The sequence below is a fragment of the Haemaphysalis longicornis genome, unplaced genomic scaffold, assembly GCF_048455015.1.
Source record: "Haemaphysalis longicornis isolate Haplotype H1 unplaced genomic scaffold, Haemaphysalis longicornis Haplotype H1 scaffold_4, whole genome shotgun sequence".
Taxonomy (NCBI): Eukaryota; Metazoa; Arthropoda; class Arachnida; order Ixodida; family Ixodidae; genus Haemaphysalis; species Haemaphysalis longicornis.
In genome coordinates this window covers 12,055,378-12,079,794 of record NW_027526361.1, presented here as the reverse complement: position 1 = coordinate 12,079,794, position 24,417 = coordinate 12,055,378, and the positions used below count along the sequence as shown (strand labels likewise).

Sequence of the window (24,417 nt, the reverse complement as noted above, 5' to 3'; positions counted from 1 at the left end):
GTGCTAAGTTTTTTTTTTATCCTGGAACATTTCTAGCAACAGTCTTTCATTCAGTATATTGTACTGGGTAATTTCAGAAGTGGGTTTGATTAAGACATTCTGGTGGCCAGTGTGTCCCCAACAGTAAACACGGTCTTTTCCGAGCTTCATGCATTTCATTAAAACAAAAATATTTCAGAAATGGAGCACTTCATTAAAAAAATATTTTTGGGAAATAGATCAGACGCTGCCCGCATGGCTAAAAACATATATTTAACATATGCGTACATGTTGAAAGAAAACATTTGGTGAAACATGCTACAGAAACCTTCTGGCAGACAACTTGTGCGTGTGATGAAGCGGTGAAAATGCGTTTAAGTCACTGATGGTCAGGCTGGTGAGTTGGAGCCCTCGAAGTTGCCCCCGTCGATATCTGAAATGAAACAAAAAGAGGAAAAAGTTTTATCATGCGTTTCTCTTGGCCCAAACGACACGCCAGAAACTTGTGCAACATCCTTCGGAAGTGACTGGAACAAGGGTTCGTTAAGTAAATGTTTCAAAAAAAAAAAAAAAACTGTGCAGTAATTTTTCAATGCTAACCTGGAGGAAATTACTTAAATTCATAAACCCATTTTCCAATTACTTCATAGATCCCCCAGTGGATTACTAGGCTTATTTCTCTCTCTCTCTCTCTCACCCTTTATCAGCTTCACTGCTCCAGCTTGGAACATGCGCAGCTATATCAAAACATCTGACACTGCCCTGTTCCTAGAAGTGTGCAAGTTTGTGTGATGCCGCAAAAGGTAAGTACAGCTACTCGTGGGACCAAGACATGAGTAACTGCTGAACCCGTGCTGCATTTCACAAATCCCTGATTATCCAGTGCAATCAATTTGACTAAGAACATCTTTGGTTGTTCTAGTCTCTTTTCAGGACCCGCTAGTTTTGCGCACACTGCCACTTCACTGTAGCACACAGATGTTGTTGTTGATAAACTTTATTGATACAAAAAGACCCCCAAAGTCTGAGGTTCTGAAAGAAAAAAAAATTATCTATGCAGATGGGACGACCTGACGAATGTAAGCCACCAAAGCTTGCCGCCAGGCCACTGGGTCCGTTCCCTCTGACGGCACAAATCAGTCGTCTTGGAGAGAAGAGGGAAGAGGTGAAAGGGATTTAAGATTAGTGGAACGTGATGGCTGTGAACCAGAACAATCCCAAAGAACGTGCGGCGCATTGGGAAATCCAGAACACTTAGAGCACCATGCAGGGCGGCGATGGCCTTCTAATCGATGCAGTTAATGCGGGGTTGGAAGGCTGCCCATCTGCGCTTGCTGGATAAGACAGGCACCTGCCCGGGGTAACAGGTGAGGGGGAGAAGGTAGAGTCTGCCTATTCCTAAATAACTCTTGCAGAGTCTGGCGTCGAAGTAGACGGGTGAGTCGCGCCTGCGTAACTGCTAGAAGAGAATGCAACGTCATAAACAGGCTGGCGCACTTCAAGCCCTGATACCACGAATGGCTTCACTTGCAGTCGAGATGTTACTTTCACTTCTGCATCAACCCGCTTGCACACGACTGCCGTTTTTGAACCAGTGGCCTTGGAGAATCATTGCAGTAGTGATGGGGGGCTGTCTTTGTCTGCACTATTCCATAAGATCACGTGACAGACAAAAATACATCAACTATGGACACATTGACGGGGAAATTAGGACCACATGAGTACACGTACTGGGTTCAACCATTCATGATCTAAGTCAGATGAAAAAGGTGCACATAAAAATGACACTGATAAAAAGGCTGTACAAGTAATATGCCTGTTGCCCTCTTCTTGCCAGAGGTTTAGTTTTTTTTTTTTTACTATCATACACAGATGCCGCTCGATACCCAGACCACACTGCTTTCGCAGTAAGCGTCACGGACCAACGAGGCAGGGAACTGGCGCCGGCAACAATACCGGCTCGTAACCCCGAAACGGCGGAAGAAGCAGCCATCGCCTTGGCAATGACAACCTGCAGCGACCGAGCACTGATATTCACCGACTCCCAAGCGGCATGTCGGAACTTCCAAAAAGGACGCGTGTCCGCGACAGCACTTAAAATCTTAAAGACGCCCCCCGAACTTCCTGACGCCTACGTCACCTGGATCCCGGGGCATGAAGGGATGGCGGGAAACGAAGCAGCGCACGCTGCAGCCCGAGAACATACAAGCCGGGCCTTCCTGCCACCCAACATCCGTGCGGCAACGGGCGCAGAAGAGGTACCCACTACCTATAGGGCAATATTGGAGCACTACCGACTTGAGCGGAGGAGATATCCCCCACCACATCTCGATCTCACCAAGGAAGAAAGTGTAATCCTTCGTCGGCTCCAAACAAACACATATGCACACGGAATAATCATGCACCGCATTTACCCCACGCAATTCCCTTATCTCTGCCCTTATTGTGACATACCCGACACCTTGCCGCACATGATCCTGGAGTGCCCTTGCGAAGACCGCCGCCCAGACCCACCTGTGGGTAGCCAAGCGTCCTCAACAATACAGACTTCCGCACCACAAAACAATGCAAGCGCCCATACCACCGGTGACCACGACATCGCTGAAAAGTGGGAGGCGCTGCTCGTCTCCGAGGATCTGGAGAACCAGAAGAATCTGGTGAACCGGGCGAAGACAGCAGCCACCGCCAGAGGTTTCCTGGACTGAGGAGACCTACCACCTCGGACCGGCAAGGGCCAAGTCCTAGCTAGTCTTTTCAGACAATAAACGTTTATTTCTCTCTCTCTCTCTTACTATCATGCGAGTACACTGATGTGCATTCAAGAAGCTTGTGTGCCACACATTCTTTTTGCTGCTTATTATGGCTGGTATTCCTGTCAGTATGCTTGTTGAATGGTAGCAGCTGTTGGGGACGATAAAGCTGCTACAGAGAGTGTTACGACTGAGCCCGTCGCTGGGCTTCGTCTCATCACTCCTCGGCTGTGCGGCGAAGCCACTACGTGCACCTTTCGAGCAAGCTCCAGTGTCGGTGACTCATACTTTCACGTCTCGACAAAGCCCGGGTCAGATGCTTCGCTTTCGGCGCGTTTCAAACTTCGACGGTTGCCGGCCCGGCGAGGCATGTCTCAGCGCGCTTCAAGGACACAGAGGCCCCGCAATCGCAGAGGAGTCCTCCTCTCTCCCCTCTCTCGGAATCAACGTGCGCCGATGCTACCGACTGCTCACGAACTCTGGAAAGAGTGTTGTGTGTGTCTGTGACGTTCATAGCGTGTGCACAAATCTAGAGGGAACGCTGTTTTGACCGTTGCACTTTTTGGTATAAATGCGAGCCGCCCAAGCGCTGTAGATCATTCCTGTTTGAGCAGTGAATCATTGCGGTCACTCTGCTCGAGTCCTGTACTGTTACCTCGCCCGTCGGGGCATTGTTCTTTGGCTTCGGCTCGCCTCTCCCTATGAAGTAAACAGTTACGTTAGCCTACGGCTTCTGGACTTCTTCACGGCTGCAACAGCGGGTGGCCGCTCTTCACACCACGCCACCACACGCATGTCGGAGGCAACGGAGCTCCGACATACCGGGTCGGCCCACCCGGTCGCAACAAGAGCTGAAACCCTAGCCATCTAGCCACGGTTAGAAACAACACCCCAAAGTCTGTTCAATCCGACACGGCGAACACAGGCTTCAAGGGGTTGGATGAATAAAAGGCTTTAGTAGCCAAGAAGTACAAGTAATTAAACAGCCAGCTGAACATAAAAGCTAAAGTAGTTGCCATATACTACCATGCGACTTCATGACCTGCAGCTAGCCCACTCAGGAAGGTTGCTAAGTCACACAAGGGCCGCAAGCAAGGTAGGCCTAGGAGAAGCCTTGCCTCGACAATCTCGGGAGCTGTTGGCCCCAACAATCGTCGCAGCGGCATGGACCATCATCAAGCAATGTCCCCGGTCAATCCAATGTGCCGTCCAACCCTTAAGCTAGGCGGGAGAGACTGCTCATGGAAAGTGCCACACACCGCTTGCACAATAAAGTCAAGGGAGCAGGGCTGTGCAGCAGCACTTGCCGCGGGTGTGGCAATAGGGGAAGGGGGTTCATTAGGACTAGTGACCTGTATAACTCCTGTCCATGTTTTTTATTTTCACCTCTTTCATTGCATTAGATCACCCCATCATTTGCATTACTGAACACTGATGGATGCTTTTTAAAGTAAACGCTCACAAGGTTAGCTTTGATGGAAAGCATTTCACAGCTGCGACCTGGGCACACAGAAAAAGTGAGCTCCACCCTGGTGGCCCTCCGCACTGCAACAAAATGCCGGTCCACCAACCTTTGAGCTTGGAAAGCTTGGAGGTCCTTGGTGATTTGGCATCCTGGCTGTAAGCCCCTTGCGATTTGCTGGGCTTCTGGCGTGGCTTGCGTGGCTGCTGGCTCTTGTCCTTCACCTTGGAGCTGAGCAGGGGGTGCAGCTCTGAAACAGGGAATCGTCTTGATAAGGTCGAACAGGGCCTGCCACAAACACACTGGCAGATCCAAAAGAGCGGAGGGGAGGGAGAGTGGAATGCCCTGTAGCACCCCCCCCCCTCCCCTCCACCCTCCTGCCCAAAATAGGTCAATCTTGGTGCAGCGTAGCACTGATGACACCAGAGAGATAGATATTTTTGATGCAAACAGTGTCGTGCCCGAAACAGCAATGATACCCGTCTCCTGTGCCATAGACAATAAGAATCTGCCATCTGCAGCAGGAACTAGAAAGATTAACATATAAACTGCTACAATCACGTAGCCGTGGTATGTACTCCGTAAAATGAGCCAAATCCTTTCCTGAAGAAATTTGCAAAAATAAATTGATGCAACAGGTATCAGCTGCTATCATCATCATCAAGCAGTGACAGGTACTTCTTCCTACAGTGATTATGCAAGGCTGTGAAGTGGCTGATCAACAAGACAAAATTTTTCATGCATTGCATAAAAAAAATTAGAACTCAAGGGGTCAAATACTATTTCAAGGGAGTTGGTAAAAACATGGAATATGGTAAATATCTGCTATCATTATCAACTATCTGTGGCACTATCAGTATGATTTTGCAAGGCTGGGAAAGGGGCTAATCAACACGATGAAACTATTCATGCATTTCATAAGTAATGATTGCTATTGTAAATTGTAAGCACTGTAAACTAATCTTTTGAAAAAAATTGATAAGAACAAAGAAGGTGATAGGTATCAATTGCCATCCTCATCTCCCACCAGTAACATGCACTCAAGATGATTATGCAAGGCTGAGAAAGAGGCTAATTCTTCATATGGCATAAAAAATAATTTTACTATACAGGGTCAAATTCTTTTCCCAAAAAATTGGTAACAACATGGAATATGACTGGTGTCAACTGGTGCAATCATCATCACCATCTCGTATCTTAACAGTGGCACGTACTTCCTAGAACAATTGGGCCAGGCTGGGAAAACGGCTTCTCAACAACATGTAATCCTTCCTGTCTTCGTTAAGTAATATGTTAGAATCCATGGTCAAATCCTTTTCCAGAGAGATGTTTGAGAACATGAAATATGACAGCAGGCACCAGGTGTATTTACAGACAGGGATCACGAACCCATGCTTTGCAGCGGAAGGATTATCATGGTGCTTATATGAGAAATTGCCACTCCTTATTAAGAGTGTCATCCTACCCAACATAGTGTATGTGTGAACACACACACAACATTCCGTTCAGAAATAGAATGGTTCAATAGCTTTTTTTTAAAAAGCATAAGGAAGAATCTACAGGTTACTTATAGTGCACTTTTTAAAGCAGCTTCGCTGAAAGTGCCATTTTTTTTTTCAGGTGAAAAAAAAGTTGTAGGCTGATATGGGGCGAGGTAGTAGGCTGATGATAAAAATGTAGCAGTAACCAACAAATATGTGGCGCTATGTAAAATTATCCTATTTTCCCATCAATACCTTATAACAACTAAGTGATAAAAAAAAAAAGCTGCTACATTACAGGTTTCGACACTGTGCACAGCACTTTGGTACTCCGGTGTACAAATTAGGTGTGCCCTGCGAGTGCCCTGTTACGTGGATACTGCTATCTGGACATCCTTGCCTCACAGTAGCAACAAAACCTGAGCTGCATTAAACAGCACAACAAACTGAGAGAAGAATCAATGCCAAGGACTGTTGGTTGCACACACAGCTCAACGACGACTTCCCAGTTTACCTGCGTTGGTCCACTCGGGTCTTTTATGCAAACACGCCAAATGGCTAGACCACACACTACTGCACAAACCTTTATTTTACAGCAGACGGGGTTCGAAACCAACATTACCCACAGGAATTAACAAGACTGTTTGTTACTTTTCTTTTTTTTCCTTTTACGTAATCCCTTTTTACATGATACGGTAAGAGAACAATGGTAGGAAGAACAATAACCACCGCTTCTCAAAAGGAAAGGCACATGCACAGGGACCGCAATTCTTGAGCACCTTTTGAGTAACACGCCACCACAATTTGGTACACTGACCACCATGCCGCTACCAGAAAGATGGAATTTTCACTATATATGAGAATTTTATTCACTTAGAAATGAAAAAGAATGGTTTGCACAGCACTCATGGAACCACACAGACCATCCCATATTTCACCCTTACTGGTTTAATTAAAATTACCAACGTTCTTTAAGATATTATCGTGGCTCCATTTCTGTCTCTCCCTCTACTTTTTGCATGTTCTTTTTAGTGGCTGCGTTTGAAGAGGGTTCAATGACAGCCACACCACTGTAGCAGCTCAGCCCAATCGTTTAGCAGATGCCAAAGTACATATCTCACAAAGGTGACATTTCCAATGCCCCAACAACTGCCAGATGCCACCAGCTGATGCATGTTTCAAAACAATACTGCACAGGGTACCTGCCGATGCAAATTTGGCATTAACACAAATTGCGAGTTGTCTGTTGTTCTCCTATTAGGAAGCCAGCAGCTGCTAAAGAGCTGCTTGCTCCCACTGCAACTGTGCCACAGATCAGCAATTTTCATATGACGCAACTGAGGAGCAGCAGCCACTTTTTGTAAGCAGATTGTGACAAAGGCCAGCTCGCGTTACAACAGCTAGCGAACAGATCAACAGGTTGGGAATTGCTCGTGGCCTACATTCCCCATAAGCCTGAAGAACGAAAGTATCCAGAAGTGTAGTGCAAGATGGTAACCGATGCACATTAATGCCGTATTTTACTCAGCGCAAACTGAGTCGAAAAATACCTTTAATCCCTCTCAGTCATTCATCACTACAACAGCCCCCCCCCCCCCCCCCCCCCAAAAAAAAAAAAAAAAAAACAGGATTTCTGGCTTTGCCAGGCCTCCAAATATTCAAGAAAGAAATTATAAATGCCAGAGAAAGTAAATGCAACTACACAAATACACATATCACAGTTCACACCGGCCAACAACTGTATCAAGGCACTCAAGAGGCAGTGCGTGCAGAGCCGATATGGTGCGAAACAGTTCCTCAAGCAACCACTGTGAGGTAGAGTTTACATGATGCGGAATAACAAGCGGTGAATTCCTTTTAACCCTCCTTGGTCTGCATCTCAACAGCCGTACTTTTCTCAGGGCCCTTCCCCCCTCCCAGCAGAGCTTCACCAGCGCTCTTCACGCACACTCTCAGTAACACACGAAAGCCACATAGCAGTGTCTGTACCCCCAATCGGAGCATCCTTGAGCTCAATGTCGTAGGTCTTGGGCTTCTTCTTTTTTGGCGAGTCCCCCTGGGCGGAGCTGGGCCGCTTTGTAGAGAGCTCCTCGAGAACCTGGAATGCAGAGACTCATGGATTTAAGGTTCAGGTGCTCAACAGAAGCACAGTGAGGCTAGGTAACTAACAAATACAGTAGGACTTCAGGTAATATCACATGAAACATGTGATCACAACCTAAACTGAACTGCACATTACACCGAGCTTTCACCATGTAACTGCAGGTCCGAGAGACACGCATAAATGACACATGCTCCGATGGGATCCACTAGTGCTCTGACATACTTTATAAAGCAATGTGAATTTTTTTATACCAACAATGGCACATTTCTACTGGCTTCGCTCGTATCTGCCAAAAAGGAAAAACACACTATAAAATCAAGCTCTGATGATTATTAGCTCAAGGTAGCAAAAACAGTAGTACACAAAACAAGCTGCTCTGCAGATGGTTGCCAGTGCCTAAAGCAAACTTGGGTCTATCTGGATCACTACAGCAAGAAATACAGGTTGCCAAATCTGGCCAGCTACAGCAAAGGATACTGTAACCCTCAAACTGTACAGATGGCAGTAGGCGGAGATGACTTTCCAGCCAATTTGTGCATCAGGCTATCCAGAATAGAATGTTCTGGGGGCTTGCCATGCAGTGATGACCCACTTGACACAGCTGTGTGCCTTATCAACACAGTGATGGCACTGACTCCGGCAGTGGACATAATCAGGCTTAAGATAAAGGTCAAAGGTAAAGATGACTACTGCATCATCAGCGTGCTCCCCAGGGTGTGCCACAAGGGCTTAGCAGCAGCAAGCAGGCTTTCAGCATGCATTAGAGTGCATTGCCATTCACCAATGCTTGCTTGTTTTAAGCAAGTACAGGCGTCATGCTGCAGGCACATTTAAAATAGTATGACAGCTGGGCATGGCGTGACATACTCTAAATGCAACAATGGGCCTTTTTTTCAAATCGCAAATAATGTGAACAGCATGTCTGCATAAAGCTAACTTCATTACATTGACGAGTTACTGTGTCAACCATAAAAACAAATGGCAAATGCAATGAAGCAGTGGTGGTATGCAGAGCTTTGCCATTACAAAAGCAGCTTTCTGTTTTGTGCAGCTGCAATAGACGCCGTAAGGACACCCTGCCACTTCCGCTGTCTGCTTCACCTCGGTCGCACAACACTCAAAGCAGATGCGCTGTAAACAGACAAAATTTCGAATGCCGCACCCTGGTTTAATCTACGAAAGGAGCAAAACCTTACAGGTTCAGGTGGTTGGCCCCAGCCTTCTTCTGGTTCATCAATATCGGGCGAAATGGGGAGGTACAGCAGGGCCCGGGGATCTTCACCCTCTTCGTCACTAAAGAACAAAAGCATGGCCAAGCTTATGTAAGGCTCATTGAACAGCACTAGCACCACAATTAAAATCCCCCCTGCCGATTATCAGCCACTGCTAGCACATTGATTGTGGGATGAATGCGATGAGGTGCGCCGTAGTGGAGGGCTCCGGATTAATTTCGACCGCGAATGGGCCCGACTTTCCGCCTCTTAAACAGGAGACGCCCACCATCGATCAGGGCTCACCTGCTGCAGAATGCAGCTATGGGCTCCACTGTCTCAACGTCCACTTCCCCATCTTCCTCTTCTTTTTCCGTGTGCTGCGGAGGACTGGCGTCTTCATCCTCCAGGTCAAACTCGCTCTCGCGCTCTTCGTACTCCACATTTTCATCCAGCTCCTTGAAGTCGGGTGCAAACGCACTCCAGTTTTCCTGTTGTTTTGAAAGAAGAAAAGTACAGAATAAAATGGCCCCCAATTTCCCTCACGAATGATCGTGAGATGGTGCAAAAACCTTCCCCACTGCTTTTTCTGCTGGAAGCATGGCAGGTTATTGTTCGAGTCTGTCCTGGTGGTACATTTCAGTCAATGCAGTAATCCCTACATGTTTGCATATGTGAGTGTACATGCATCTATAGCAGAAAGAGCACGGACCCAAAGAATAGAGAGAGAAAAAAAAAGGAGCGATACGACAATGTGGTGGCGATTAGGGGCCACAAAGGCAGGAAAAAAAAGTGACAAAACAAAGGGCAAAGGAAAACTGCATTGAAGACCATAACGAAGCAAACAAAAAGGGGGAGAGAGTGAACAGGCCAGAAAAAAAAACGTACAATTATAGAAGTCAGTGACGAATGCAGCATGACATGATGATTAAAAGAAATAAACTAGGAAGCGAAGAAATCCACATGAAATGTGGAATAAAAAGCACTGCAGGTTCTTCTTCTCACATACTCTCACATACAACCAGCACTTTGAGTGCATGCTTTTACGAATTCTGCTGACTCGTCATCAAAAGAGGTTCACTGCATAGACAGGAGATGCATGGTTTGGGTCCTACTATACCTACATCTTAACATACACATATGCAGTGTTAACATTAAAAAGTTGTCCTACTGCTTTAAAAAATGCAAATGTCTAACATTGCTTCCACCCCAACCCGTACTTCAATCACTACCTGTACACTGCCAACCCACACTGAACAGCGTCCACCTGTCTCCCCCACCACCCGGTGTTTGGCCATTATGCTCGGGCCGACGCAAAGGCATGCCAGCTCGTAGGGTAGGGCGCCTGTCTCGGCTTCGGGAGGTGGTTGGTTCGAATCCCACGAAATAGGGTACAAGCGTCCCCCCGGCCTGGCGCCCGGCTCTTCCAGGGGGTGCATGCTTGGGAGAAGCTCTGCCAACCCCCGAAGCCTGAAAGGGCTGCTCAATTTCGAACAAAATATAACCACCTTCGGAGCGTGGCTTGCACTGTACTTGTAAACGACGTTCCTGTTGCAGCGGACTTTAGATGGTGGCACGGCTTCGTAGTTCAAAAAGAAGAAAGAAGAAAGCTCCTGCATTTTTGCAGCCACCCCTTCCACAGGGCGATTTCCCGTTCAAGCCGCCCCTCCCTTGACAGACTGCAATACGGCACAGCTAACGCAGCACTCACCACTTGTGGCTGGGCCCAAATGGACACCACTCCGCTGGATATGGACGCTATGATGGGCCGTACCGGGTGCCACTGCACAAAAGACAGGGAGGAGAAGAAGAGACAAGAATGAGGTGCCATTTGAATCCACAAATATTTGAAGCAGTATGCCTGGCAGTTAACGTTCCTTCTACCCGGATGTCGTTTCTGTATTCCGCCCAGAATGTGAGAGGAGTGAAGTCCAGCAGATGATGCCCACTGGATGATTTGACAGAGTTAGCCTAGCTTCACTTTTTCATGGGATGCTAGAAAATCTTTCAACAAGTGCAGCCTTCCGTGCATGGGACTGAACGCAAGCTAGTAGTACTCCCTCCACAGCAGCCACAGCGTAATAAACGTATCAAGTGTCAAATCTGCAGTCAGCCTGTGAACACCCTCAATTCTAATGCAGCAAAGTGCAAGATTTAGTTGACAAAAAAAAAATGGCCCTGTCTGGCCCATTTTCAAATTCAAGTGTATGCGTCTGTGTGTGTGGGCACTTTCCGTGCAATGTAAAGAACAAAATTGACGAGTGGTCAGTTCTGGGAATTCAGCTCCTGCCAAGCTTTGCCCCAACCCCCCGTGCAAGCTTTCCCCAAAAGTGCATCTAGAACTTTCCTAGATTGAGAGGATCGTATGCTCAGACCTCTGTCAGCCACAAGAAACTGACCCCCTTTGACCCAAATCATCATGCACATCTAAGTTTCAGGACTGAGTGCGACAAGCCAACGTGCGGTGTGAGGTGAGCTTGATTATCCCAGCCTTCTTGTGCACGAGCCTACTTGCTCCGTTCAACAGAGCACAAACAAATAAATCCCCCGCTGTGGCTGTGTTGTCACATAGTCCCTTGTAGTAAGCAACACGATCCACCTTAGTGCCTACAAATTGTATCCCTAGCACCATGCACAATCACAGCTTCGAATTCTCGTCAGGTTGGTGCCGCAAGAAACTGCACGTGGCATTGTTATGAGGCCAACCAGCACAGCCCAAGCTCTTTGAAAAACTCGGGAGCTTCACTTCTGCTCCCCTGGTGTGTGAGAGCGAGAGACTGACCACCACGTCGAGCAGCAGTTCACCCTTGGTGCCATGCAGGATCTTGACCAGATTGCCGATGCTCTTCTCCCAGATGTACAGCGCATGCTGCCTTGCAGACCCGGCGCAGATGTACTCCCCGTCCCCAGAGAAGCAGCACTTCTTCCACATGGTCCTGGGGAAGAGACGGCACCACCATCATCAACCACTCCCATGAGCACAGGGGGGGGAGGGTGACCTAGCCACTACCACGGTTCTCCAGGATGCTCTGAGGCTGGGACTGCTCAGAAGTTACACATAATCAAGGCAAGAATACACACTAGGACACATAACAGGCAATTTGGTTTTAGGTTTCCTTGTAAACCAGTTATACATTCGGAGGTATCAGCAGATATTGGTGCAAAGCCTGTTAATGACATTAATCTACTTAAACAACGTAGTACACCCGCCATATGCTGAGCTGCTCTCCTTTTAAGGCTTCCACACTTTAATGAGACACTGCCCATTTCTTCCTGACATTCGGCATTGGTCAACACCAAAATTTTCAAGATTGAGGTTGCACTGCAAATTGGTGTGCTGTCACTACCGTAGTTCATAAGGCGGCCAGCCACAAATGATTCTTCCTATTTTTCTTCTTAATGTTACATAAGAACTACAGCACCAGGCTTAGACTATCGAATAGTCAAATAAAGGGTTACATGTGCTTAATCACACAATGCCACTCCAAACAAAAGTTCCAGAAATTCACTTAGTGTATCTCACTTATTAAAAACCCTACTTACTTGTTCACCAAGTCCTGTAACTTCTGTAGTGGGTCTGGTTCTCCATCTCGCCCGAACGACATGACTTCGCTCGCACTGTAGACTCGAATTATCCGATCAGCCGTGTTCACCAGAAAGCAGCTGGAGAGGAGAGAAGTGTTCCGCTTGCACAAATACGTTCTATAAACAGTGAGTGAGCAACATACTCGCCCCGCCTGGCAAATTCAATGGACTTGATGGCCGTGGTGTTGGACGTTCCAGTTGTGACTCGAAACGATGCCTTCATAGCGAGGTCTGGGACTGAGACAACAAGTATCTGGAAACAAAAAGAAGCAAAGCTGCAGTAGCTCCAAATTTGGGGTTGAATGCATTTAAGGTAAATACTCTAAAAGTGCAAACATAAGCTGCAATATGGCCACAAACTATCACCGACTTCCAACCAGCACATTAATTGAAAAAGACTGTCCTGCAGCCCCATAACTGGCCAAAAATGTAACCGCATGGATCTATAGTTGTATTGGTGAATAAAGGGTTGGGTTCGCTGGCCTGTCTTCATTTGGCAGAACTGCTGTTATTTTTTTCAAGTCCATTTTTTTTGCCAGAGCTTCACTGATAACTGAATATGCTTCGCAACTGCCATATGATTAATGCTATCTTGATTTTTCCTTAGTTCCCAATTGAATAAAATAATCCGTTAGTTGGAGATAGGGATTAAAGTGCATCAACAACCAGATACGGCCTTCACTTTTCCCCATTCCTCTACATGTTTGACCTAAACCAACTAGTAACCTCGGTAGGGTTCCAAGGGTGTATGATGGGTGCAAGAAGCAAAGAGGCTGTTCTATACCTTTCCTTTTGCATTGCCGGTGTAGATGTGGCCTCCTCTTCGGTCGAATGAGGCGACAATGTTCAAATCCGACTGGAAATGCGACAAAGGCAGGTGAAAAATGGGGGGAGAGAAAAAGAAGCTGAGTGGCAATTTCCCCCAAAGGTGGATAAAGGCAGATACCTCATCATCGAGAGGAACTGTAGAGTGTACACCATCCACATTGACCAGCACTGCTGCGTGTTTGATAGGGCAGACCAGAAATGCTTTGCTGAAATGTGTAGAATATAGAAAAAAGTAAAGAATTACACGAGGTTCCTCGCATTCATAAACATCTGTGACGCCATGCTGGAACGAGTGGTTGCCTACCCGTCAGACTGCAATCATACAAGGACATCCTATCACCCCTCACCACGACTCCTTGGTCTGTGAACAGCAAACTGAATTAGTCCCAAAACATTGTGATACATTTAACTTGCACTGCCGGTAGCAACTTCAAGACTAGCCTAGCCAGGGAGAGCAAAAATAAAAACAAAAGCAGCAACCCAGTAAAGTACTCAAGCACGACTTTTTTAGCTACAAAATCTTATGCCCCTTTCAGCATGCAAGTCGTAGTTACAGGCTACAAACACCAGAAGGGTTTCTCCACTCACTCGTTTCTCGGATGGAACTGGACCTTTAATATTGGAGAGGGAAATCTGTACTTCTGGTCACATTCACCGCTCACAACGTCCCAGATGCACACACTGTTGTCGGTCGATGCACTCAGCAGCTTGTGGCCGTTCCGGCTGAAGCTGGGGACAGAGAGAGCGCCCAGAAACACAGGCTTTCCACATGACAAGCACCAGCTCATGCACCCCTGCACGAGTGGCTCAGAGTCGTTCAGCAAAGAGTTGCAGGTGACAAGCGAGTTCAGCCCAGGTAACTGGTCTTTGCAAAGCCAATGGCTGCACTCACCACAGGGAGCAGACGGGGTGCACGTGGGCACTGATGATCTTGGCAATGCCGCGTGTGAGGAAGTCCCAGACGACGAGGCGGCCGTCGTTGCACCCGACGGCCAGCAGGGTGCCTCGCTTGTTGAAGGCACACGTGACTGCCAAGCTGATGCAGTCCAGTGCTCCATCGAATTCCTTTGGGCAAGGGAAGGGAATCACGGGTGTTTAGGCATGGCGCACGTATCATTACAAAAATGACAGGAACACTTGGATGCTATGAAAATCAACAAAGAAGGCCACGGTTATTTTTTTCATGTGCACCCAATCGCTCTCACAGATGTTAAGAACAACATGGTAGCACATGGCCTCCAATACATGTCGTCGCGACTCAGGAATAAACAAACAGCCACTCCGGGGAGGCTTGTAGCCGGGCGCCTACGATATGCCCTTAAAGGCCAACTGCACTCAAATTTTTCTTTGTCCAACTTTGATCCAAATAAGCTGTCTAAGCTGTTAAAATCACCTTGGCGAAATCCTAAGCTTCGTAAGCACACAGCACACTAGGTACTGTCGTTCAAAGTAGCTCCGTGCAGACGACGCTTGCACCTGGCGGAGAGTCGCCGAAACAAGTTCCGAGCGGCGTGTGACGGAGGTTGGGGAACCTGTCCCGTGGAGCTCGCGCTTCTCCGGCGACTTGCACGGCACTCCGCCGGCCGCAGGGACGCGGTCGCCCGGGGTTTCTCTGCTACACCACCGCGCTGTACCGCCGTCGCCATCACGTCTTTCAAACAAACTGCATAGGTAGCAATATCCGCCTTTTTTTTTTTCAGTGCAATAAAATATGTTAGAAGCCTACAAAATATACGCGCGCTTGCGAACGTTCTGGAGCTAGCAAAATTCTTCTTATAATACTTGGAAATAATATTTCTACTAAAAATGTAATAGCGCGACACACACATTTGCCTTACATTTCGCATTCCTATTGCATCTATCACAGAAAAAAGGATATTTTATAAAGTCTTGACCACTTGACCTTCCGCGTCCGATATTTGCAATATTTGGGCTGGGCCAACGCCACCTCCTTCCCTTTGACCTGTCCAAAGTTTTGCGACCTAACTAGGGTTGTTGTACACGCGGGTATAAACATTTGTGCGACTTTTTCCTCACTCTCTAAGTGAACCTTGCTCATGGTAACAAATATATCCGCACAAATATCAGCCGTCGTCTTTGCGAAGTGCGAAAGCTAACGAAACTGCTCCTCTCATAAACAATAAACTTGTTTTTTTTTTCAATTCTCAAATGAAGTATTTACTTTTGTAGAGCACTAGCATTACTTGAAAGTCAAATGTTTTCAACAGCACATATATGTCTCTGGTGAAAGTAGAAGACAGCGGAAGATAGGTAATTTTTTTCGTGTTTTAGCGCATCATTTAGCTGTGGAAGCGGGATTATAGTTTTAGATCCCTTTTATAATTTGATTCTCGGTGTGCAGCAAGGCGAAAAATACTAGGCTGATATATATATGCACGAAGCTGTTTGCGCGTAATGTAGAGTAAAAATAGTGGTTTATCTGCGCCCGCGTGCGGTTTATTCCCTTCAAAGAGAAGCGATGTCACAGCCGAGGCGCCAGCTAACCAAAGCTGCTTTTCGATATCGTACGAGCACCTGGCTTTGTAAATCAGGGCCCGCTTTTTTACTCACAATTCCTACGATTGCTACAACGGCAATTATTGACGGAAAAATAACTGTTGTACGGTCTACTTCGTTTCGATTGATAGCAACGCTATGTCGGAATCGCGCCTAACTCCATTATCCTGGGCAAACGTTAGTGGGAGTTCTTCTGTGGAAATCACAGCGCGAAACGCGACGCTACCATGCGCATTTGAAGGCGGATCCGAGCGGCCGCTGGTTCTAGCGGGGCCGCTTCCGTTCCGTCATGTACGTCACGTCCGGCCACCGGTAATGGCCGCCTTTTCTATTCAGTTTCGGTTGCTGAGCACGAGGTCGCGGGTTCGATTCCCGGCCGCGGCGGCCGCTTTTCTGATGGAGGCGAAAAGCAAAAACGCCGGTGTGTACGAGATTTCGGCGCACGATAAAGATCCCCAGGTGGTCAAAATTCATCCGGAGCCCTCCACTACGGCGCGCCTCATCGCCTGCGTTGCGTCGGCGCGTTAAACCCTACAATCAATCAATATTCAGTTTCGGTTCCGGAAACGCCAATGTCGCGAGCCGTTTGCGTCGCTCGGGTTCATGTTTGAAACGTAGTATTTTGCATTTCGCACTCTTTTTATGTGTACTATTAGGTGACATTATTTTTACGTTGTCGAAAATTTGAGTGCAGTTGGCCTTTAAGGGATGGCAGCGTGGGCGGCCAGCCCTTTGTCCCAAGTTTGTTAACAGGATTGTAACCGGCTGAGTGAAAAGGAAATAGGGCCACTTCGTGGCACCGCACTGCTGCAGCCGTATGTTATGACCCGAGGTGGATTCCTGTATGAAGCATGTTGGCTTCCTCCCTGCTCCCCTGCAATGTGGTCAGGCTCTTCTTCCCTCACCACAGCATGCCAGTTGCGCAGACCAAGCCTGGTTTCCAAGAACTGTTCCCGCACTGCTTCAGAAATTGTGCTTCTCAAGGAAGTGCTGACCAGAGGCTTCCATTAAGGGCACAGGGTAAGGCAAAATTTTGAAAAAATGACTTTTTGTTTTTCTTCGCAATTAGGGAAGTTCGATTCCTTGCGCACATTTTCCATATTCACACTTGCCTTAAAAAGTCTTATTTCTCGCTAAAAAGCCGTTTTTCCGTAAGCATGTAGTAAGTGCCCACATCCTCTTAAGAATGTTCTCAGGGTTTATTGTCATTTTTTTTTCATAAAAAAACTTCCAGTTTCAGATCAAAATGCTTTTCTGGAACCAGCTGTATTAAGAAATGGCATAGCAACCATTGCAGAGCTGATTTTTCAGTGAGGGCAATCCCAAGACCCTGTTGCACGTTTTTTCCACATTTGCCCTTCGAAGCTGCGAACAAAAAAACATCTTTTTTGGGCTTCACACTCTAATGACTGTAACATTAGATGCTGTTCTTTTATTAAATGATGAAGCAACGCATGAGCCAGCATTTTGAAATCATTCAGACCAAAACCTGGAAGCAACACCACCATTAAGTCGCTTAAATGGGTTGACCACAAGCAAAATACTTTGTGAGGAGATCTGTACGATGGTGCACAAAATAGTCAAGGAAGGACAGACGACCGGGTGAAAAGCAAAAAAATGACTTTGGCAGTGATTATGAAGTTGGTGCTTTTTAAATAAATGGCTCCAGCGGTGTTTTCGGCAAAAAAGTATTGTTTTTTAACCTCTTTTTTTACTTTAAACTCAATTATCTCAAAACAATGTTTTTTCTTACATAGGTACCATTATTTCCTATATCGTTCATGATAACGAGCTGGTGTTTTTCCCCTGTCATCTACATAACGTTTCACACCTGCTGTACTAGAATTGAAAGTATGCACGCAACAGTTTTTTTGTTACACAATTTTTAATGCTAAAATAATGCCAAAATTTAGGTACTAACAGACAAAAAATTATAAAAAACTGAAATTTTTAAGGATGTTCATAATTCTAGTACAGTTAAAAGAGCACAAAATTTGAAAGAAAATGATATATACGTTATGTATATACCTTTATTAGATGCCGAGAAAAATGTACCTCAAAATGGCCAAAAATGCATGGGAAGTATAGGGCTTACCCTGTGCCCTTAACAAGACCGGCATTTCCAAATGCTGCGGAATGCTATTTAAGGCCATGATCATCTCTGCTCTATCACTGCACATTAAAACCCCGCATTAGTTGTATGTACATAAAGCGTTCAATGTTGCCTCCCAGCCCTTTTCCCTGTTCAACCACGGAGACCTCCCCCCTTTTTCCCAACAATGAAGAGCAGGACACCTCAAGCCACAAGCCTCATGAGCGAAATCATGCACTGCCTTAGCTGGCCACACGAAACCTAACATGACACTTTGTTTGGGATGCTGGGTTACAATCGCTAGCTCCTCTAAGGCATTGGTTATCATTGAAGTTGGGTCACACAAGTAAAAGCTCACTAACCCGAAAAACGACACGTCAGACACAGTGCTTGAGTGAACCCGTACGGTATCTTGTTGTCATAAATTTGACTGGCAGCAACGGACACACATTATCCACTCACTGTGGACCCCAGGCAGAATCAAAGCTACGACCAAGCGTTTCAAATCTTTTTTCAAGGAGGAGCAGGGAACTGTTGTACACATTTTGTTTAAAACAGAGAAGGTCGCACATGCTTGCTGACCAAAGCCCCCAGCAGAATGCACATCCAGCTATCTGCAAGTTGTGGGTCATGCATCAAAGGCTTTGCATTGATGTACATTCGTTAATAATTGCGGTGTCTGTACGCAGCTGCCTTTGTACTGGGAAACATGAGGAAATTTTTCCCAGTGGAGGACAAACGATGGGAGGGCGGGTGTGTGAGTGATACGGTGTCTATTTTGCTTTCCTGAATTTCCACACTTCACAATAAAGATAATACAAGGGGAAAGATGGGCAAACTAACCTCAGGGTAGTTCTGCCCAAAGGACTCTGGAAATAAAAAGTGATTAATAAGAGCTCAATCATCACAAGATGCGTGTTTCTAACAACTAACGAACACGTGTCATGCATTTAAAATGAAAAGTCGTTTTTTAACATTAATTTGCTTGTCTGCGCCTAAATTTAGCTCCTAAAGATTGTATTCGTTTCATTTATATTTTATTCATTTTTTGTTAAAAGGATAGGTTTGACAAGAATACATATGCTTGGTTTTTGCACTGTTCATCATGGGAAAGAGCAAGAAACTGATCACAGGCAAGATCAAGGCAAAAATTTTATAAGGGCGCTTATGCACTGTACACAAAGCACTTTCATTTCCGTTGCAGTTTCATTTTTTTAAATGTAAAATAAAGCAAGAACGGTTGCAAGTGACTTGAGTCAGTTTAGCACTCATGCACGCACTTAAGGGACACGATGGGCTGAGCGAGTGAACCTTAGAACAATTTTACCAGCGAAAAAAGACAGGGACCTGGAGAGAGCAAACAGGACAATCGCTAGACTGCAAGTGAACAGCTTTACTTGGGACACGTAATATATGATAACAGTAATAGACAAAGCTAAAATGAAACAAACTTGCAAATGGAATGAAACAGCAAACAGTCATAAATGCATACCCCCCCCTACTACCCAGCTACGTCGCGCGCATGCGCCCTTGCAAGAAGCTTAGCTTTTTTGCGGTAAGAGCGATGGAAGGCGTGCTGATAAAGTTATCTGCCTTGCTGTGATAATGGAAGACCTCACAAATCTCTCTTTGCACTTGGTCGCACCCACGGCCTAAAACACGTGTGGCATCAAATGCTGGGACACCGCTTGCAATGGTCGGCCAAGAGGTCCCCCGCAACAAGTGACGACACTGCTGGCCGGTGCTCCCTCAGGCAGTCATTCAAGTAGCGGGGCCGTCTGTCCAACGTAGCGTTTGCCGCAGAACAAAGGAATGCTGTAAATGGTGCCAACTTTGCAGGTGACAAACATGGTGGCATGCTTTTTTGAGCAGCCTTGCCACTTGTTCTCATAGGCAGCCAGGCACATCCGCATCAGCTTTCCAGGAGCAGTTGCCAGTACATCGACACCGCATTTTTTTGCCCCCTTTTTTCAAGCGGTGCGCGAGCTGGTGAACCATACAGTAGTGCTATCCGCCGTAACCTGAGTTGGCTGGCGCCGTCTCCTGTTGGAGAACGGGTACCCACCTTAACCTTTTTGATAAGGCTTTCAGCTACAGAGGCAACAAGCTCCCGAGGGAACCCAGAGCATGTCAAGCAGGCCACCTGCGCATCCATTCTTTCAGCTACCCTGTGCGGGCATGACTTGTCTAGGGAGCTGCGCCAACAGTTCATCGCTATACTGCGCTTGACCACGTTAGAGTGCGCCGAACTGTTATTTAAAATCTGCTTTTTAGAGTAGGGTCAGTATGCCCAGCACATGTGCTCATCACGCAACTGCAGGTGCCCATCTAAAAACTGTATGCTGTCATTCAGTGGCTCTGTATGAGTGAATCTGATGCCTTTTGAATAATTATCAAATATTCCTAAGACTCTTTCTACCACTTGCTGTCTGTCCTAACTGCTGTCCCCTTTCACAAAAACTATGAAGTCTGCCACATATCTAAAACACTTCTAGATACGCACGTTTCAAGGCACGTTTCAATACATTTGTCACAGTACACTAAAAATATTTAGCAAAGCATAGGGGCAATACACGAAATGCACACACCATCCCTATGCACAAAGTACAGGTCATTGAAGGAAACATAGGTGGATTCAAGGTAAAAGGTTCGTAAAATCGTTCACAGACAACCCACAAGCATTCTGGAATGTGATGGGCCCAGTTTCTTCATCCTCACTGTGTCAACCATTTCTCTTTGAGGAACACTAAAAAATAAATCCTCAACGTCTATAGAGAAGGCAAAGCTAGTTCCAGTGCTAACTTCACAGTTTTTGTGAAAGGGGACAGCAGTTAGGACAGACAGCAAGTGGTAGAAAGAGTCTTAGGAATATTTGAGAATTGTTCAAAAGGCATTAGATTCACTCATGAAGAGCCACTGAATGACAGCATACAGTTTTTACATGAGCACCTGCAGTTGCGTGATGCCCACGTATGCTGGGCATCCCCACCCCGCTCTAAAAAGCATATCTTAAATTACAGTTCGGGCTCTGAAAGGTGGTGAAGCACAGTATAGTGATGAATTGTTTGCGCGGCTCCCTAGACAAGTCATGCCCGCACAGGGTAGCTGAAAGTATGGATGTGCAAGTGGCCCGCTTGACGTGCTCTGGGTTCCCTCGGGAGCTCGTTGCCCCTGAAGCTGGAAGCCTTTTTAAAAAGGTTAAGGTGGGTACCCGTTCTCCAACAGGAGACGGCGCCAGCCAACTCAGGTTATGGCAGGTAGCAGTATCGTATATTCCCCAGCTCACTCACTGCTTGAAAAAAAAGTGGACAAAATATGTGGTGTCGACGTACTGGCAACTGCTCCTGGGAAGCTGATGTGGATGTGCTTGGCTGCCTATGAGAGCAAGAGGCAAGGCTGCTCAAAAAAGCACGCCACCATGTTTGTCACCTGCAAAGTTGGGTCCTTTACAGCATTCCTTTGTTCTGCGGCAAACGCTACGTTGGACAGATGGCCCCGCTGCTTGAATGACCGTCTGAGGGAGCACCGGACAGCAGTGTCACTTGGCCGACCATTGCAGGCGGTGTCCTGCTTGTGTCCCAGCATTTGATGCCACACGTGTTTTAGGCAGTGGGTGCGACCAAGTGAAAAGAGACATTTGTGAGGCCTTCCATTATCACAAGGAGGCAGATAACTGTATCGGCGTGTCTCCCGTCGCTCTTACGGCAAAAGAGCTAAGCTTCTTGAAAGGGCGCATGCGCGCGACGTAGCTTGGTAGTGCGGGGTGGCACGCATCTATGACTGTGCGTTGTTCCATTTCATTTGCAAGTGTTTTTTTCTTTTTAACTTTGTCTGTAACCGTTATCATATATTGATTGATTGTTGGGTTTAACGCGCCGACGCAACGCAGGCGATGAGGCAAGCCGCAGTGGAGGGCTCCGGATTAATTTTGACCACCTGGGGATCTTTAACGTGCGCCGAAATCTCGTACACACGGGCGTTTTTGCTTTTCGCCTTCATCAGAAAAGCGGCCGCCGCGGCCGGGAATCTAACCCGCGACCTGTAACCGTTTTCATATATTGATTGATTGTTGGGTTTAACGCGCCGACGCAACGCAGGCGATGAGGCGAGCCGCAGTGGAGGGCTCCGGATTAATTTTGACCACCTGGGGATCTTTAACGTGCGCCGAAATCTCGTACACACGGGCGTTTTTGCTTTTCGCCTCCATCAGAAAAGCGGCCGCCGCGGTCGGGAATCGAACCCGCGACCTCGTGCTCAGCAGCGCAACGCCATAGCCACTGAGCCACCGCGGCGGGTCTTATCGTATATTACGTGTCCCAAGTAAAGCTGTTCAGTTGAAGTCTAGCGATTGTCCCGTTTGCTTCTCTCCAGGTCCCCGTTTTTTGTCGCTGAAAAAATGGTTCTAAGTCAACACCAACTAGCCCAACTTTCAGCCTTGGGCGAATCTTACCAAACATAACCCCCCAAAAAACGTTCAGCAAGTCACAACGAACCCGATAAATGTGACTGAAATTAGGTTACGGCTCAAATTATGCGAACAGTTGCAATAAGCGACCGAACATGCCGGGATCTTGCAAAGCTTAGCATGTACTCACCTAATAATTCAAGGTTCATTTCTACTTGACAGCGCTTCCAAGGTGCCTATTTACATCGCCCACTATAGGACAAGATGTTCGCAGAAGGGTGAGAAGTTCGTAGTCACGAAAACTCGCAAACTTCGGCACACTGTCAAGAGCAGCGACAGGCAGCGTTACCAGCGTTACCGCGGCTACCACAGGCTTGGCTTATGCTTGGCTTGCTTGATTGCCCGGCTTGGCTTGATGCGGCTTGGCCAAAGTTATGGCAGATCATGTCATGCATAGAGATATGTCATCGTTTATATAAACGTTGGAGATATGTCATGGTAAAAGTATATTCTAGTTCTATGGAGGAAATAAAATCTATAAAAAAAATAGTTCACTGTAGTAAAAGGCTAATGAAAATAGAAATAACAAGAGCTTCACCGAAGCTAACTAAAACCAATAAATCAAAACATTTCAGTGGTTACGTGATGCTGGTGCACTTTTTTTATAGAAACAAAGAGAGAGAAAGGAAAATAATCTCAACGCACAAAACACAACACAAACACAGGCCTGGCGTCATGCTGCGTCCGGGAGGTGAATTTAGACAAGTACAGTGACATGTGAGCTACTGTCAACGTCCCGAATAAAGGAGTTTGCTGGGTGCTCGACGGCCCCTGAGCGCCCATCGCGAGAAGCGAACATTTCCTGGGAGTCTTGAGGCGTGATTATGCTTAATGCTCTGAAAGGGCGGGATTCCTAGACTGCCTACGTGCACGAACTGCTCATAACTATTCCGGGCGGGCAAATGAAAGAGACCATCGAAGAGTTGGGCCTGAGGAAGGGCCTGAGCATCCGTTCTAATTAACGAGATTCAACGGCTTATTTTCTTGTTTTTTGAGCCGGCACAACTAGCTCCATGCATAACTATTGCAAGTAGACCAAGCTACCAATTAATCTTTTCTCGGTCTTCTCGATTTCGAAAAACACCGCAAGACAAAACTGTTAATGCATAAAGGCATCCTTGATATATTATTTAAGAGCGACAAGTTGGTTGTTCGTAGGTCACCCCACCTGGAAGCCTGCCTGGCAGCTCTTGAGAAGACCGTTGTACTCCAAGTACACAAGCCTTCTGTTGATCATCTTCTCGAGAAGCTTGCACAGGCAGCTTGTGAGGGCGATGGGTCGATTGCTTGCGGAAGTGGAAGGGTCCTTCCCCTCTTTCAAGAATGCTACAACTATAGCCTTCCTCCAAGAGACGGAAAAGTGGCAGGCAGAAGTATAGTCGAGTATAGTAGACTCTCAATAAACGGAACTTCAAGGGACCAAAAAAATTAGTTCCATTTAACAGTACTGTTTACTGAGAAAGATGTGAAAAGTGCAAATTTTTGTGTGGACACGCACTTATTAACAACCATTACATTGAACTCTAGACACTAGAAGGTTGATGTTGACGTTTTAGAAAGAAAGAAAACTACAAAAGGTTCAGGTACAGCATCCACAAAGTTTATTTGCTAACAATTAGTCACTGTGTATTAAAAACGTATTAAATATTTGTTTGAGTCCTTGCAACTGCATCTTGAGGATCGTTTTGTACAAACGTTTCATATCCTGGTTCCTTTTGAAAAAAAATTTCTTAGATTATGCACAGCTGACTGTACTGCTTGAAGTGTGGTAGGTTCTACAGTAGCCAGAACGACTAGAATAAGAACAGCGATGCTGCTTTCGTCGTGCTAACATGGCTGACCAGGTTAAAAAAACAGAAATGAAACAGCCGGAATCAGAAAGAGCTGATCCTCATGGCAAAGGGTCTTGCAAGAAGTTCCATTTTCGGTTCCGTTTGCACAGT

At 46.5% G+C, this 24,417-nt stretch overlaps 1 protein-coding gene across 1 annotated transcript; it reads right to left on the bottom strand.

Annotated features, from left to right (window-relative positions):
• Nucleotides 1-233: 233 nt before the first annotated feature.
• On the bottom strand, nt 234-22,799 carry LOC144178257 (retinoblastoma-binding protein 5 homolog). Its single transcript, XM_077705973.1, has 15 exons — nt 22,605-22,799; nt 18,853-18,878; nt 14,293-14,465; nt 13,989-14,129; nt 13,519-13,606; nt 13,357-13,428; nt 12,716-12,825; nt 12,531-12,650; nt 11,770-11,923; nt 10,699-10,770; nt 9,294-9,478; nt 8,973-9,069; nt 7,662-7,770; nt 4,301-4,441; nt 234-412 (listed from the first exon to the last, which is right to left on the bottom strand). The coding sequence occupies exons 1-15, from the start codon at nt 22,621-22,623 to the stop codon at nt 369-371; spliced, it is 1,551 nt and encodes a 516-aa protein (XP_077562099.1). The 5' UTR covers nt 22,624-22,799; the 3' UTR covers nt 234-368.
• Nucleotides 22,800-24,417: the final 1,618 nt, after the last annotated feature.